Source organism: Sciurus vulgaris (assembly GCF_902686455.1).
Source record: "Sciurus vulgaris genome assembly, chromosome: 1".
NCBI classification, from domain to species: domain Eukaryota; kingdom Metazoa; phylum Chordata; class Mammalia; order Rodentia; family Sciuridae; genus Sciurus; species Sciurus vulgaris.
The window spans coordinates 26,904,615-26,923,016 of NC_136461.1; the positions used below are offsets into that span (position 1 = coordinate 26,904,615).

Consider the following 18,402-nt stretch of genomic DNA (forward strand, 5'->3'; position numbering starts at 1 on the left):
GGGAGGTATGGCAAGAATATTGAAAGTTTTGGAAAGGCAGGCAAAATAATTTAGAGTAAAAATGGTGGGAATTAGGGGACTATTGAAGATTTTTGAGCTGACATGATCAAAGTGGTGATTAAAGATTAGTCCCCCTGGCAATTCGATAAAGAGAAGGGAGGGGCTGGAGTTGGGGAGGCCCATTAATACCTGGCTCCTAATAGGTGTTAGAGGATATCTATTGGTGAGACAAATGAAAGAAATGTTGCTGGTGTAATCCAGACATAAGGCTGGGAGAGAGCTGGTGGGACTGGAGAAGGCAGAGAAAGGACATAGTTTCACATTGAGAAGGAAAAGCTGTCAGTATATGGTGACAGCATGGCCAGATTTGGGGATGACAATGAGGGTGGTCCAAACGGACTGCAGCACTTCCAGCCCAGCACCAGGGAGAAGGATGATGCTTCTAATGGACAAGAGAGGTAGGGGAGAAGATGACCAGTCTAGAATGGACATGTCTGGGGCAAGATTGAAAATATATACTACTACCACCTGAATGTTGTGCCAAACACATGTATATACATTCCTTCATTTGATACCACTTAGTATTCATAAGAACTCTATGAGGTGGGTTTTATCCCAGTTCAAAAAAAAAAAAAAAAAAAAAAAAAAGGAAACTTGCCTAAGTTCATGTAGCTGGAAAGTGACAGAGTGAGATTTGAACTCAGGATGATCAAGTTCTTTGCAGTACTGGGGATTGAACCCTTGGCATGAGGCAAGCCTGGCAAATACTCTACCCTGAGCTACTTCCCCAGCCCAAGAGGATAAATTGTAAGACACTTGCTAGATTCTTTACACACTTCCATTACTTCAACTTTGTCATGCACCCAAACATTTCCACTTAGAAAGTGGCACATTTAGAACAGCCTGGTGCATGTGTGGGGTGTGGGACGGGGTGTACAGTACTGACATATAGACTTGAGACTCATTATCAAACTTTCAGTGCATGTTGCATATAGGGCACTGTGATAGGAAGAGATGATAAAAATATATATCATGAAGAAGTAGAAGTTCAGGATTACTCAGTAAAGTTGGTTTCACAGCTAAGACTTTAAATCAGGATTTTTTTTTTTTTTTTGTATCGGGGATTGAACCTAGGGGTACTTAACCAATGAGCCACATCCCTAGCCCTTTTTTACATTTGATTTATACTTTTTTTTTTTTTTTGGGTGCTGGGTATCGAACCCAGGGCCTTGTGCTTACAAGGCAAGTACTCTACCGACTGAGCTATCTCCCCAGCCCCTACATTTGATTTAGAACAGGGTCTCACTGAGTTGCTCAGGGCCTTGCTAAGTTGCTGAGGTTGACTTTGAACTTGTGATCCTCCTGCCTCAGCCTCCCGAGCAGCGGGGATTACAGGCATATGCCACCACACCTGGCTTTCAGGTATTATACCAAATGCTATGTTGTTTCTAAACCTTCTCCAAGGCAGAGAAAGATGAGCAATGACTTCCAATAACTGATCAAGTAGCTATTACTATCCTTATTTTTAAACTGCAGTTTTTATGGTTTTATTTAAGTAAATGTGCACATGAGCCATGTATTCATTTTCTTCACTATGCAGCCTGGCACTGGGATTGGCGACGCTGATGGTCAGCTGGGCTGCTCTTTCTATAGCGGTGCTGCGGTTCTTGGAGGAAATACCGAGCAATCCTAGCACAGTCAGAATTGCTGCACACTGGCAGCATTTCTGGCTCCCTGTGGCCTGGGAGCTTCCAGAAGATGCCAGGCAGCATGTGCTTTGTCTTCTTCTTGTTCCTATAATCACTGTTGGGCAGCAAGATCTGGACCCTTAGGCTGGAGGTGTGGCTCAGTGGTAGAGCACTTGCTTCCCCATCCCCCGCAAATCTGGACTGACTGGTGCTGGGTGAACTTGGTCCTCTTTCTGATGATCTTGGGATTTGTGAGAGATCTGAGGGTGGCCATGAGGTTGAGTAGGAGATAGCTGCCACTTGCTTGAGCAGGCAGAGGAAGAGGAAGGAGCTACCTGCATTTTACAGTGAGAATACGGGCTGGGGCGATGAAGTAACTTTCCACAGGAAAGCAGCAGGAGGTAAGAGGGCAGAGTTAAAGGTATTCTGTCTCTCTGAGGCTTCTTCTAGGTACCAGGAATAAGCAAATTGATTGCACACCTACTCCTGGTTGTCAATCCTCATGATTTAAAAAAATGCACATAATGGAAGATATTAAAAAGGATTTGTTATTATTTTTTGAATTAACTAAATACTATAAGAGATTTCATAAGTTTCCCCCTAATATCATATTCTGTTTCAGAATCCCATCCATCCAGGATACCACATTATATTTAGTTATCATGTCTTTTTGGGATCCTATTGGCTGTGACAGTTTTTCTGATTTTCTTGTTTTTGGTAACCTTGATATTTTGAATACTGGTCAGGTATTTCTGTCATGACAATGATATTTGTTTGATGTTTTTCTTGTAGTGAGACTAGGATTGTGGGTTGGGGAGGAAGACCACAGAGGGGAAGCACCATTTCATCCCACATGTCAGGGTACACACCATCAACATGCCTCATCACTGTTGGCATGAACCGTGACCCTCCTGGGTGCTGGGTGAGGTCATTTGTCAGGTTTTGCTTTATAGCTAATTGTTTTCTCCTTTTTTTCATACCTTATTCTTTGAAAGGAAGTCACTGAGTGCAGCCCATACTTAATGGGACAGAGGAATGCTCTCCCTCCCTGAGGGTAGAATATCTTGGTAAAACATCTGGAATTCTTCTGAACAAATCTATCTATCCTCTGCCATTTATTTATGTGATACTATTATTTTAAAAATCAGCTACTTGGGAGGCTGAGGCAGGAGGATGGGAGGATGGTAAGTTCAAGGGCAGTGAAACTCGTCTCAAAAGAAAATAAAAAGGGTGGAGATGTAGCTCAGTGGTAGAGCATCCTGGGTTCCATCCCCAGCACTGAGAAAAGGAAACAAAACAAAACAACCAAAAAACCCCGGAGTGCCCAATTTGTTTCCCAAATAGCTATTTTCATGCTAAAAGTGAAGACAGAATGGTTTTTAATTTGCCCTATTTCATTGATTGATTGATTGCAGTACTGAGAATTGAATCTAGGGTGCTTCACCACTGAGCTATATACTTAGCCCTTTTTATTTTTTATTTTGAGATTAGGCTTTTCTTTTTTCTTTTTTGTTTTGGGGGTCGGGGAGAGTACCGGGGATTGAACCCAGGGGTACTCAACCACTAAGCTGCATCCCCAGCCCTTTTTTGTATTTTATTTAGAGAAAGGGTCTCACTGAGTTGCTTAGTGCCTTGCTGTTGCTGAGGCTGGCTTTGAACTTACAATCCTCCTGCTTCAGCCTCCTGAGCTGCTGGGATTACAGGTGTGTGCCACCATGCACAGCATGAGATAGGGTCTTGCTAAGTTGCCCAGGATGGTCTCAAATTTGTAATTTTCTTGCCTCAGCCTTCTGAGTTGCTGGGATTATAGATGTGGAGCCTCACACCTGGCTTAAATTGTTTTAAAAGATGCCTACTTTCCTCATTGCAGAGCTGAAATTTGTTATAAATGAGACAGAATTAAAGTTTTGAGGGTCGTGTGCTTGTTTTGGGTTAATCATGTGTTCCAGGGAATGAAAAGCAGTACCCTCTTTGGGCAGGTGGGGTGATATAAACCAATGGAGAGGCTAGTGTGGATGACTTCTGAGGTTCTTCCCAATTCTAAAACTCAGCAATTACTGCTAATATTTCTAAGTACCTATTTTCCTTTGCAAGTCACCATTGCACATATCATCTCATCTGACCCCAGTCTATGATAATCTGTAAAAGATGACAGTGGCTGTCTCTCACCTTATCCATGCTGGCCTGGTTCAATCTCATAATGGAGGCATGAGCCAGGCGGTTGTAGATGGTTCTTAGGGCCTTCTTGGAGTAGAGCTCTTGGGGTTTGAATAATTCCTCCATAAACTTTCTGTTGAACATGGTTGAAATGATGTCATTCAGTACTGCAGAGATAAGAGAGAATACAGCTGAGCAAGGAAGGTACCAGAGGGAGCTTTATTCAGAAATGCTCTCTGGGTAGGAATGGGGAGCTGGGCATATGCGGAGTTGGGTTGCTGTGTGCTTGTTGTGATCAGTTGACCCAGGGACCCAGGAGGAAGCAGGGCTTGAGAGTGTGCTTTGTGTCACCATTTCAGGCAAACATCCAAGATGACAATGTACAAGTGGGTTGCGCTTCAGAGGTTACAAACCAATTTCACAAACATTATCTGACTGAGTAATAAGGGGAATGTTTCTTCTTTCCTTGAAAAAACAATTCCTGTAGTGTTTTAGATTAGAGTTTTTCCCAAAATGAGAAATTGCACATTTTTAAAAAAGCAAATCTAAACATTTTTACTTAAAATTAAATTTCATAAAAATGGGACAAATAATGATAAGCTGATTTTTTGAAAAAGCATTTTATAGAAATAGACATAGATATGTATTGTTTATAGATTAAAACATTTCTCATGTTTCTACAAGAAATGAACTTTGAGATGTTGTGGTCTGTACTATTGATTTTATACCACAAATATCTCATACTGTTGTTCAAATAAAAATTTCCATCTGGTGAGAGTAAAAGGAATGTGTAAACCAAAGTGCTGTATTTTCACATATTCATTCACTTAGATATTTTCACTACTAGATTATTCTTAATTAAGCCAGTTATTCTGGCCTAAAGGCGAGAGTATGTAGATGTCAAGAAAATACATTCGTAGTAATTAAAATCTGGAAGAAAACTGGGTTGTTTAAAATAATTATATAAACTCAATTATTCAACATGAGTCATGAGTGATTATTTCTATGAGATGTGCTATATGGCCTGTACTATGAGTGATTATTTCTGAAAGATGGAAACTCTTCCTTCTTTCACTGAATACCTGGGACATGCCAGTGACTGGCTGTGGCCGTCAGTCTATAGAGTGAGGGTGAGGCAGAGCAGGGGGTTACTGTTCAGGCGCCCTGTACCTGTGATAACTGACAGAAGGACTGGAGGGCTCAGACCAGCACTTAAAATCATCTCAAGGCATTTTATGGAGAAAGGGAAGCTGGGGGCTGGCTGTACTTAAATCTTTTTTTTTTTTGGCAGTGCTGGGGATTGAACCCAGGGCCTTGTGCTTGCAAGGCAAGCACTCTACCAACTGAGCTAGCTCCCCAGCCCTATACTTAAATCTTAAATGGAATGGCTTCAGAGAGAGGGGAGAGAGGACACATTGCCCCCCACATGAACACAAAGGACTGACCCACTGTGACTCCTTATAGAAGTGCTGAACTGACACTTGACCTTTGACTTTTACTCTTGACTCCATCCTGTTACTTGGAGAGGAAGAAACAGGCCCATTACCAACAGGGGTGTCCCTCAAATCTGACAATTTCAGCCCACCAAGGCTCATCCTTCATGTGCAGGAATGCTCCCCTAGTGTGGGCTGTGCAGACACTGGAACCCTTCTGGCTTTGTCTCAGGTCTCACCGTTTCCCTTTGGCCAAAACAAGTAAGGACCTGCAGGAAACTGGATTTTCTAACTTCTTCTCACCACAGCCTATAAGTAAAATGCAGAATTTGCTGGGTGCAGTGGCGCACCCCTGCAATCCCAGTGGCTCAAGAGGCTGAGGCAGGAGGATTTTAAGTTCAAGGTCAGCCTCAGCAATTTAGTGATACCCTGTCTCAAAAAAAAAAAAAAAAAAAAAGAGCTAGGGATGTGGGCCAGTGGCTAAGCACCTCTGGGTTCAATCCCTGGTACCAAAAACAAAACAAACAAACAAAGAACCCCCAAACACACAAACACAAACAAAAGCAGGATTTGAGAGGAAACAGGTACAACTGAAAAGCCATACATATGTCCTCAGAAGAGAATGGGTGCTAAAGCCTCCTGTGGCTGGGTTGGGTTAGTGGTACGAAGAGCTGAGTCATTTCTCTGGGGTCTTTGAGCTCTTACCACCATCTAGAAAATAGCTTAGCTCAAACCGGTTTTAAAAGAAAGAAAACCCCAAGGTGATCGTTAGCTACTTGGGCAAAGCAAAAAGAGAACGACGCCTTTTCCCGGGAGGTGAAGGAGCTCTATATCACCATAGCTCTCTGCACAAGAGCTGCAGAAGATTCACCCACTGAGAAGAGAGCACAGCGGGTCTGTCCCTGCGGGCAGAGCAGTGCGTACACATGCCCTCAAAGAGGGAAGGGAAGTTTTATGGTTGGGCCCTGGGACCCGCCTCACATTGCATTCTCTGGAAGCAATGTGGAGGCACACACTGGCATGTTTTCTTCTCCTTGTGATTTGCCTTCCCCAGTACTTGGATGAGGCAGCCTACTATGTGCCAGACACTGAGGTAAACACCATGGGCACACAGAGGAGGGGATGTTAGTCTTACCCTAGTCATGAGCCCACATCATATTTACCCCTGAGCATAGTTCTTTTTTTCATATTTTGCTTTGAGCTTTCTTCTTTTTTAAAATTAATTTTCTGTTGGCACATTATAATCTTAATATAACACGTTCTGGTGGGATTCACTTGTGACGTATTCACACATGCACATAATTCCCCAGTACCTCCCCTTTTCTTCCCTTGTTCCCTCCTTCTGCTCTACTGGTCTTCCTTCTGTGTCCATAGATACCTCCCCCTACCACCCCTCCTGCTTCCCCCCACTTTTTTCTCTCTAGCGTCCACATTTGGGAGAAAATATACAACCCTTGATTTTCTGAGTCTGACTTATTTTGCTTAACATAATGCTCTCAAATTCCATTAATTTTTCTGCAAATGACATAATTTAGTTCTTTTTGTTTTAGTATTGAGGACTGAACCCAGGGGTACTTTATCACTGAGCCACATTCCCAGCCCTTCTTATTTTTATTTTGAGACAGAGTCTTGCTAAGTTGCTGAGGCTAGTTTTGAACTTGGGATCCTCCTGCCTCAGCCTCCTGAGTCCGTGGGATTATAGGAATGCCCCACAGCACTGGCCATAACTTAGTTCTTAATGGCCAAATAAAACACCATTGAGTTTATATACCACAACATCTGTATCTATTTATTGATGGACACCTGGCTGGTTCTATAACTTGGCTATGGTGGAACAATAGTTCTATTCACATCACACTCTTAGTTTGTCTTGGTTAGTTGTTTTTTTTTTTTTTTTAATTTTAGTTGTAGATGGACACAATAACTTTATTTATTTATTTTTATGTGGTACTGAGGATCGAACCCAGTGCCCCACATGTGTGAGGCAAACACTCCACCACTGAGCTACAACCCCAACCCTATCTTCGTCAGTTTTTGGCACTCATATGAGCTTTGCATATTTCCCATAAGGCAGGAACACACTGGGAACCTGAGCTCATTCCGGAAGAGGCTAAGGCAGGGGAAGGAAGGGGTTTTCACAAATATATCAGAAGGGTGGCAATAGGGCTCTCAACATATCAAACTTCTAGGGCACATTAGCACATGCCTATAATTCCAGTTATTTAGAAGCCTGAGGCAGGAGGATCGCAAGTTCAAGTCCAGCCTGGGCAATTTAGTGAGGTCCTACCTCAAAATAAAAAAATAAAAAGAACTGGGGATGTAGATTAGTGGTAGAACACCCCTGGTTTACAAAAAATAAAATAAAATAAAATAAAATAAAATAAAATAAAATAAAAATACAAGTGGCTGGGGATGTGGTAGAGTGATCCTAGGTTCAATCCCCAGTACCGTAACAACAATAACAAAATAAGTCATCAAGATTCTAGTCTTATGATCAAATGATGAACACTTAGGTTAAAATAAATTCCAGTGATTAAATTATGTATATGAAAACCCTCAAGATCTACACTTTGCACCTAAAATTCTGCCATGCCTCAAGGGATGAGCCAAAAATTGCTTAAGAGCAGTGTCAAAAGATGGTTATGAAATATAATAAAAGCATATCAAGCACTTCAATTGGGCTTCTCTTTGAGCCTAGTCTGATGAAATAATTATCTTGATGAAAGCAATATAATTTTTAATCAATTACCTCTGCTCTAAATTCACTTGTTTATGGGAACTTGCAATTTGGAGCTAAGCATAAAAGAAGTTATGAAACTCTGCTGGATAGTTACCTAGTTTTGAATCATTACTATGTTCCAGCACTTGGCTTAGAACTTTATATACATTATCTCATTTAAACTCCAGGACAATTCTGATTATTATCCTCATTCTATTGAGGAGGAAAATTGATTCTTAGTTTAAAATCCAAGGCTGCAGATATAGCTCAGTGGTAAAGCTGCTGGTCTACCATGTGTGAGTGAGGCCCTGGGTTCAATCCTCAGCACCACATGCACACACACGCACACACATGCACACACACACAAATTAAAGTCCAAGGTCACACAGTGGTAGTGGAGTTGAAATTAGAATGGGGTCTGTTTATTCTAATGTCTTTGTTCTTAGGTATTACACATTATCTCCCCAGCATATTTGGTGTGATAAGAGCATTTAAGTATTGAGGAAGATGGCTAATGACAGGCACAAACCCACATCCAAGTGTCAAATGATATAAAGATATCAGACATATCAAGGCTGAGAAAAGCTAAGGTTTTATTCTGAGCAGCTGACAGCCTTTTCAGGTTTGCTGCTAGTTGTGTGTGAAGGGGAAATGGAAGATTGAGCATGATAATAAGGCTACTGCATGCATGATGTCATCCCATGTGCCCATGATCCTGGCAGCCATGCAGCCACATGCTTCCATGATTCTCTGTCACTCAACAGATATTTCTGTGTAATAAGAATGGCTGGGGGCCGGGGATATAGCTCAGTTGGTAGAGTGCTTGCCTCATAAGCATGAGGCCCTGGGTTCAAATCCCCAGCACCACAAAAAAAAGAAAAAAAAAAAAGAATGGCTGGGGAGAGTCACTCATGTTGAAGCACAATTCTTTGGTTTTATGATACTATTATGAAGTTGTTTTAGGACACTCTACCAGGAGTGCAGCCATTGCCCCAGCTGTCCCTGCTATGCTTGTAACTAAAGAGGAGAAAGTTCTTTTAGGTGCAATGTGGCCCTTTTGCCAAAGTCTGCTTAGTTTTCATCTTATGCAATGTGTTTATTCCTCTTAAGTAAAAGATTCAAATGTGTACCCACCCAATGTCTCACCTAAAGAGAAACTCACGCCTATTTTCTTAGAAATATTTAGAGTGGTCCCATTTTAAGCCCCACTGATAATAGACTGGGTGAACCTGTGGATACAGACTGAATACATGCAGCCCAGAGATAGCATACCTCGTTTTCTGTCCACCTCTGTCCATTCATCTACATGAAGCAAATAAAAAGAAAACACCAGTTCATGAAGCAAGAACATTCTTTTCATGGAGGCTTTGCAAATACCAATCCAATTATCTAGTCTACGAAACTTTATTTTTCATGTTTGTATTTAATGTCCAATGTGAATGCTGTCTTCCATTTGAAACTTTAAAAAGTTTTAAAAACTGTTTAAATAACAGTATCCAAAAATAAACAACCACAAGAAAGGCTAGGTCTCATGGAGAGTAGTTTAGGACAAGAGGAAGCTCAGGAGGGATAGTTTCCTCCAGGCTCACCTTGAAAGTTCTGGAAGTCATCTTCCCCAATGCTACAAGAACACAACATTCCCCCAAAGCAGGCTTTTAACAACACTAACCCCCCAAGGAAGAATAATCCAAGAACAGGCAGGAACAGGCAGATTGTTGCTTTGCATACAATCTGATTTTTTATTAATGTAAAATTTCTTCTTCTGGAGTACAGTTGAACTGTTCAGAAAACATGAAATATGAATTAAAAGGAAATTATGTCAATATTTGTTTCAGTTTTTTTTTTATGTATGGATACATGATCGCCACATAAAAAGAAGAAACTAAAGATGTGATCACTACAAAGAAAGCTCCTGAGGACTAAGGCAGTCAGGGAGAGGCTAAGAGGAGACCAAATTAGGAAAAATGTACTTGGATAGAAAGATCTGTGAGAATCAAGATCTTTGTGGGGTGAGACCCGGCTCAAGCAACTGTTTAACTTCAGTTTCCTCAAAGAGGGATCACAGAGCACATGCCTGATAGGGTTGTTGGGTGATAAATGGATGATACACATCAAACACTCGACTAGATTCTTTTCTAATTCCATTCTTTTTCTACTGAAGGTTTTTGGATTCCACCCAAGGATGACTTTTTTCCTTCCTTATTTATTGGGGGGAGATTTCCATTTAGAAAAACCACCCCCAGATAAACAGAGTTCTATGCACATCCACATTTTAAAAACATGTTGTAATTAATGTCTCTTTTGGAAACACTGATTTCGGAAGTTCAGTATATACATTAGCTTGGCTTCCGTACACAACGCCAAGAGCTCCTACAAAACCAGTCTGTAAGCCCACTCAGGGCCATGACCCTTGGGCTACAAACGGTCAGACTCTCCTGGGAAAAGTCACCATCTTTTTCCTCCCCAAATCACAGGCTCTTGGAGAGAAAATACTGGGTAAGCAGCACCAAGTCTTAAAGCAAATCTGGTTTCTTAGGCATAATGTCCACACTTCCATCTTTCTGTGGCATTTATTCCACAGGTGATCTAGCATAGGAATTTTGAGAAGGGGAGCTTTGATCCTCTTGAAGGTATGTTTGGAACAGTGTCACTGCAAGGGGCCCACCCTCTCTCAGGGATAGGAACTATCTGCTGAAAAGGAGATGGAACTGGACAGAGCATGCTGTGGAGCCCTGGGACACTCCAGCTGGCAATGAGGTTCAGCGCCAGCAGAGGGCTCTGCCGGACTGTAAGTTCCCAGTACCCTTCCTCCTGAGGATCCAGGCGAGGTATGCCATGCCCCATTTTTCTATTATTTCTTCAGATGACTCATTTGTGACAATTCCACTTATGTTTGAGTGGGAGGCAGCCCAAAGGCTATTGAGGGCTGACTGTGAAACTGGAACTAGAAATACAGAAACAGAACCTCACCACCATTTGGTTGCTCAGTACTCCACTGGCATCTGCATGTCTTGAAAAAAATTTCATGGCCCCTATGCCTCAGTTTCCTCTCCTGTAAAACGAGGAATGTAAACAAAGTGCAACAGGATCTTATTTGTGAGTGTGTTTAAGAGGCCAGGAGTGAGGCAAAGGTAACTGTTATTGTTCTTGCTATTGCTTCAAATGTGGGACAGCATTCAATGTGCAATGCTCAGAGTTGCCCCATAAAGAGCGGCTTCCTTTCTGCGGAACGCTAAACTAGAGCAGCCTGGTCGGGGTAAACGCAACATCGGCATGGGCCTTGAGGGAACACGATGGCCTCCAGGAGACCAATTAGTTGTGTAAGATAATGAAAACATCTAGAAGAAATACGATTTCCATTCAAAGCTTCCGCAAGGACTAGTTTACTATGCCTGGTGTTTTATAGGCCTGCGTACTGCGTCTGTCAAGCGGCTCCGGCTCCTGCAACCACACCAGAGCTAAAAGTGAAATAGATGAGTGTTTTTCAGCTTTTTGAATCCTATGCTCTCTACCTGGCTTTCTCTATTGTCTACAAATCCCATCGGCCAACTATTTTCTGTTATTTCTTTTATAAGATCAGTGGGTATATTGGATATCTTTTTTCAAAGCTTCCCCTTTCCTCCTGACCTAACAAGCCGCACAGATTCTGATATATTCTCCCCACTCCTGGGATGGCAGCATAGGGCAGCAATTAAGGGCACAGGGGTTAGGAGTATGAGCTCAGGAGCCTGATGCTCCAAATCCGTGACTCTTGCTCTTACCAATTTGGTAAACATGTACAAAGGAGATTTAGTTTCCCATCTACAAAACGGGGATATAATGTTACCTATGTGATAGAACAGTGTGGGTACTGAGGTGTTTAAGAGGAGTCTTTGGTAATTGGTAAAATCTTCACTTAAAAATTGTCTTAGGGAGCTGGGGCTGTAGCTCATTGGTAGAATGCTTGCCTTACACATGTGGGGCACTGGGTTCGATCCTCAGCACCACATAAAAATAAAGAAAGAAAGATATTGTGTCCATCTACAACTAAAATAAAATTTAAAAAAAAATTGTCTTAGCATTTATTGTTGTCATTAGGAAGATATATCCCCCAGTTTTAGAATCAGTTACTGGAACTGAATGACCAATAGCCCTACCTCCAAGGAGAGCATAGAAGGGCTGGATCAGGTTCCACCCAGCATCTTGCACAGGGATACTCAAATACTGTGGAGAATGAATGTGTGATAGTGAGCTACTAAAGGCTGAAATTCCCTAAAATCAAACCTAGAAAAACCAGAGGGACTGTAGCTCTTAAAGACAAAACCAGTCCCTTTTATTCACAGGGCCTTATCCAGATGCCTCTTGAAAGATAACACCTATTATTCATTATGCTAATCATGTTAAATACATTGTCTCATTTAATCTTTACAACTTTGTTTCCAGGTGTGTATTATTATTATTTTTTTTTTTGAGAAAGAGGCTTATAGAGGTTACATCTCAAGGTCATGCAACTAGTTAAATAGCAAAGCTGGCATTGGGACCCAGATCCAAGTGACTCCAAAGAATATTCTCTTAATTGCTAATTTATGATGTGTTCCAAGATGCAGACGACTAGTAGAAAACCCTGGCCTGTTATCTCACTGGTGCTATTAACCTGAATTAAATCACATCACATAGATACCAAGGAAAACAACCCTCTTGAGAAAAAAATGACAATGCATATAAAACTGCCAATTTAGATTATGGGTTCGACATTTACTGAGCACTGATTAATTCTGGTCCAGGCATTATGGTAGGCATTGAAGTGCAAAGATGAATAAGAAAGTTGGGTGGGGGAGACATACACAGGTCCTTCCCACATAAGATGGCCAAATAACAAGTCAGAAGCAGGTGTGGAGAGCTATAAGAGCTAAGGTGGGGCTGGGGATATAGCTCCAGTTGGTAGAGTGCTTGTCTTGGAAGCACAGGCTCTGGGTTCAATCCCTAGCACCAAACAAACAAACAAAAAAGCTAAGGTGCTTCATCAGCAGGTCTCTTGTGGGGAGGCCTCCTGAAGAAAGATGACTCTTCAGCTGAATGATGCAGGATGGAAGAGGAAGAATGGAGAGACGGGGATTACAAGCATGGAGACACAAAGGAGCATGGCTTCAGTGGAGATCTACAGGTAGTTTGGTGTTATTGGGATAGAAAGTAGGAGGCAGTGGTGGGAGATCAGATTTGGAAGGGCCCCAAAATGTGCTGCATAGGGACTTGGCCTCCACCCAGGCAGCAGGAGAAAACTGACAAAGGGTTTTATTTAATTTTATTTGATACTGGGGATTAAACCCAGGGGTGCTCAACTACTGAGTTGGATACCCAGCTCTCTTACTTTTTTGAGATGGGGTCTTGCTAAGTTGCTCAGGGCCTTGCTAAATTGCCGAGGCTGGTTTTGAACTTGCCAGGTGTGACAAAGGGTTACAAGCAGGGGAAGTCTGGACAGATCTGGATAAAATCCAGAAAGCCCACTGGCAGTAGTGTGCAGAATGAATGGAGGGGGTGTGCTATGGGGAGTTCTCTTATCTTTTTATGCATGAACTTAGAATCAATCACACAAATATAATAATTAATACCTGAATATGTATATTTAACATCATTTGGGCAAAGATTTTTGTAGAGAATAAATGTTTTAATCAGTGGCCATGCCAATTGCCTTGATATCAACTTTTCCTCCTCTACCATGAATTTTACTATTTCCTTCTTAATTAATCTGAGGAAATTTGGTGAAAACAGTTGTTTGCTGAGAAGTGAGGAAAAGAGCAGAAAAGAATGGCAGAGTGTTCTGGGTTGTCACTGCTGTGGGAATTACATGTGGTATATATGGAAACCAGATTCTGTATTTTAGAAGCTAAAATAAAAAAAAAATTTCACAATTGTATTCCCCTCCAACACTTGTTAAGGCAAAGACATGAATTCCTTATGTTTTCTTACTTATCTTCACTATTTTAGAACCCTATGTTTCTTTTTCTTCTCTCTTATTTTTCATTCTTCTTTTTCTTTTCTTTCCTTTGTTTCTTTTTTTTTTTTTTTTTTTTTGGTACTGGGATTGAGCCCAGGAGTGCTCTACCAATGAGCTACATTCCTGGCCCTTTTCGTTTTTTAAATTTTGAGACAGGGTCTCAATAAGTTGCAGAGACTGGCCTCCAACTTGTGATTTTCCTGTTTTAGTCTCCCGTGTGACAGGCATGGGCCATTGTGCTGGGCTTAGAAGCTTACATTTCTAGAAACAGCTTCTGAAATGAGCAAGACTGATTTCCAGCTTATGCGGGAGGGCACTACATAGAGGAATGGAGAATCAGAACCTGTTCCTGAAGGGTAAAAGGATGTTTGGTCTGGCAAAGGTTATGTTGCTAGGTGGTGAACAGATAGGACTCCCAATTTTGGAAGGGACCCGTTTTCAAGGGAAATTGGTGCATCACCTCTTCCATTTAGAGGAATAGGGAAATTAGGCAGGATCAGGTACTCTAATTATAGCCAAAGGGGGTGTTAGATTCCAATGGAAGTATCTTTTGGAGAATTTGACTTCCCAGGGTCTCCAACGGGATGGGAGTTGTGGCTTGTAAGAAAGGTCTCTGACTATAAGGGTGAAGTGTGCAAGGGGTGTTGGCTTGGGTTGAAGGGTGCAGGTCTGGCTGTGGGTGTTAGAGCAGGGGCGAGGGAACCCGGTGCGGGTCTGGGTGTGAGTCCCGGCGCCTCTCACCTTTGCGGGCTTTGTCTCCGGGGATGTTCTGGGCCCGCAGCCGCTGGTCCAGGATGTAAAGCATCTCCCCGCCCAAGTTCAAAAAAAGCAGAGGTAGCGTCCGCACCGACATGGTGCTGGAAAGCAGCAGGGCAGGTGAGGAGCCTGGGGCTCTGTAGACAGTGGCCTGGAGGCCCCTCTGCGTCCAGTAGCCTGGTTGCCAAGACGACGCCGCGGACGGGAGGAGCGAGCCAATCATAAGACAGCTTGGTGGGAGGTACCCTGAGGGTGGGCGCTCATTGGGTAGGGCGGCGGGGACCCTCCTGGGGATTGGCCGGAGCCCGGACGCCGGAGGGAGGTTGGCCTGCTTTGGGGGGCGCTGGTTTTGATTTTCTTAAGCTGCGGTGGTTGGGGCGCTGGACGCAGTAGGGTCCAGAGGCGGGTTCGGCCAGCACCGCTCGCTCTGGACGTGCTTCACCCCTCCGGGTTGCCGGCCGATGAACAGGAGAGCCGCCAGCAAAACGTCTCGCGAGCAGACTTGGGTCGGACCGACCGGAGTTGCAGTCGGCCTCCGCTCTCCTTGTGGGACTTCGGGCAGGTTTGTGAGATCGTGGAAAACACCACGAAAGCACTCAGTGAAACAGTTGCTGATTTTTCTTTTAAGTGGGAAGAAACCGATGCCCTCAACTCATTTGCATTTCCTCCTTGAAGTCCATCTGAAGCGGTGGCCCACCTGGTTTCGTACTCCGTGGAGCAAGCCAGGCCTGTTCCTGTCTGCCTCAACTCGGAAGTTCTCTCCACCCTGTAAAGCAGGCCTCCTAAACATTTCTCTGCTTTCAGGGCAGTGATCCTCTTCTTCACTTCCATCTTAAGCCCCAGGATCACCTGGCCACCCACTGTATATTTTCACTTTGATGAACAATTGTTCCTGTAAATCTCAATACTTATAAAACCTACTCATCATTTCTTCCTTCAGATACTGGCAGACTTGAAACAGACCTTTGTTCCCAGATCTTTTTCTTTGGGTCCTATTAATTTCTAATATGACACGTCTCTTGCTGAGATGCCTTGGCATGGCATTTGAGGCTCTCAGGCACTCAACTACCTTTCCAGAGTCATCTGCACCACCTTGCCCCCATCTAGCCTTAGAACTCTTCTCATCAGCATGTTATCCCTTTGGGTAATTTGCCCCCTTCCTCTTCCTCATAACCACACCATTGCGAAGTCTTGTCTTGAGGAAGGCCAATCCCAAGTCCTTCCCATATTAATATTTCCCCTCTGTCCTACACCCTCTCTAGTTATTTTCCTTTCCTTTCCTTCCCAGCCAAACTTTTTGAAATAGCCCGCACTCACAATCTGAGCTTCCTTAACATCTTTGTTCCCGACCTCGTGGTACTTGGGATTAAGCTCCCTTCACCTCACTGAGACTGCCTCACCTCGAATACTATTTGGTCCTTCCCTTAACTGACACATCAACACCAGGACTATAAATTTGTTCAAAGCTGCCAGCCCATCTTTGATTTGGTCATTTTGCCCTGTCTGTGCACTGTGGTAAAAGAAAATATAATTAGGATAGGAATAGAATAAACATCATTACCTTCATGCATTTGCTACCACCTTGGCTCCTAAAGGCATTTGAGTTTGCCATGGTAGGCTCTTCTCATAGCTTCTCTGACTTTTTCTCATTACCTTGGCAGTATGTTATAGAGGACAGAATATGATCTTTGGAGTCAAGACAGAGCTGGGTTTGAATCCTAGACCTGTCTCTATCCAGCTGTGTGAACTTGGACACATTACCTAATCTCTCTGAGCCTTAATTTTCTCATGGTAAAATGTGACTTTGATTAGTGGGTAAGATAACATGCCTAAGGCAGCACTAAAAGTGGTGCCTTTCCTGTGATCCTGATCCATTAATATATTCCTTTTTTACCTCCTTTCCCTCTACTAGGCCCCCTGAAATGTTGGTGCCTGGCCTCTAGCATAGGACCTTGGTAGTTATGTCCTCTTGGAAGTCCTGTCTTCTAAAGGCCTTCCCTACTGTTCCTGGAGGTGATACCTGAACAGCTCACTTCCTGTTCAGAGCTTATGTCTTACTTCTGTTTCTGCAGGATCCCAGGCTCTCTGTTCTACCCATACCTACCTTCCCCTGAACGTGAGCTGTTCTTCCTGACTCAGGCTGTGCTCTCGAGGATTATCCTTTCAGTGCCACCCTGGCTCTTTCTCCTGCACTCCCTCCCTAGACAATTTCACTCACACCTGTGGCTTCAATCATTCTAGCAACTTCCAAGCTGCTTGGCCCTGCCCAGAGTCTGGGATCTAAACTTCTAACAGCTCTTCGGATAGTGCTTTAACTGATCTTTCTCCCTTTTTGGCTTTCTTCTGGCTTCTCTTCTCAGAAAGAAGTCCAAAGTCTTTTATCCAGATATGGACTTAATGTTTATGTTCCCTCTCTCCCGTTAATATGTTGAAGCTTTGACTTCACTATTACAGGGTATTTGGAGATAGGGCTTTTGGGAGGTAATTGGGGTTAGGTGATGAGGGCAGGGCCTTCTTGATGGGATTAGAAGAAGGGGAAGAAGAGAGAGCTCACCTTTTCTTCATCCCTTCCAGTGTACAAACCAAGGAAAGGCTATGGGAAGACATGAGAAGGTGGCCTCTGCAAGCCAGGAAGAGAGCCCTTACCAGAAATGAAATTGCATAGTACCACGATCTTAAGATTTCATGGCCTTCAGAACTGTAAAGAAAATACGTCTCTTGTTTAATCCACCTAGTCCATGGTACTTTGTTTTGGCAACCTGAGCAGATTTTCATACCCAGAAAGCTCTGAATCTTATGTCTGCTTATCTTTCTGACCTCATCTTGCTCTTCTTTGCTCAGTTTGACATTGTCTTCTTTGGGTTCTTGAAATATTAAGTATGCTTAGGCCCCCAGGCCTTGGCACTTGGTGTAAGTGGGTGGGATTTATGGGGGAAGGGGTTATTTATAAACCTCCCTCCCAACACACAGATCTTATAAGCAAAGTCTCCTATGTATAGTTTAGTTTCCTGGGGACAGGACTAATCGTTTTTTTGTTTTGTTTTTGAGTCCTGGAGATTGAACCCAGGGGTACTTTACCACTGAGCTACATTCTCAGCCTTTTTTATTTTAAGACAGGGTCTTGCTAAGTTGCCCAGGCTGACTTTGAACTTGTGATTTTCCTAGCCAGGTAGCTGGGATTACAGGTGTGCAACATGGTACCCAGCTAGTTGTTTTTTAAATCAGATTTTCAATGTGAACACCAATAACCCCAGCCCCCAATAATGAATTTCTCTGATCTCCCTTCCAATCTACCCTCCACACAGCTGCTGCCCAATTACTAAAAACAGAGGTCTGCCCTTGGCATCACTCTTTTGGTCTTAAGACTTTAAGCACCTCTCTACTCCCTAGAGGACAGTGTGCAAGTTTCTAGCCCAGCTTGCTTTGCACTGCTCCTGAACACAGCACACACTTCTAGACTTGCCTTTGTATGTGCTGTCCCTCCCTCTCTGCCTAGTAAACTCCTACTTATCCTTTAGGAAGCTTGTCCAGAAGCGGCTCCTATAGGTGGCCTTCCCACCCAGCCAGCCACCCTTCTACCATGCTGCCCTGTGCTCAGCTTTGCCTGCACTGAGGTACATGCCACCTGGATGACACGTAGTTGTTTATATGCCTGTGTTCTCTGGTGGGTGAGGG

At 43.2% G+C, this 18,402-nt stretch overlaps 1 protein-coding gene across 4 annotated transcripts in view; it reads right to left on the minus strand.

Annotated features, from left to right (window-relative positions):
* Nucleotides 1-16,523, minus strand: part of OSCP1 (organic solute carrier partner 1) — a 33,790-nt gene extending 17,267 nt beyond the window's left edge. For 2 of the 4 annotated variants that reach the window (XM_079130362.1, XM_079130360.1), the window contains exons 1-3: nucleotides 14,713-16,523; nucleotides 9,270-9,299; nucleotides 3,858-4,012 (exon numbers count right to left, since the gene is read on the minus strand). In XM_079130362.1, coding sequence (XP_078986488.1) covers nucleotides 3,858-4,012; nucleotides 9,270-9,299; nucleotides 14,713-14,950 — 423 coding nt within the window. In that variant the 5' untranslated portion in view covers nucleotides 14,951-16,523. The remainder of the gene's footprint in view (nucleotides 1-3,857; nucleotides 4,013-9,269; nucleotides 9,300-14,712) is intronic. The other 2 variants (XM_079130363.1, XM_079130361.1) reach the window with 1 other exon arrangement.
* Between the last annotated feature and the right edge of the window lie 1,879 nt (nucleotides 16,524-18,402).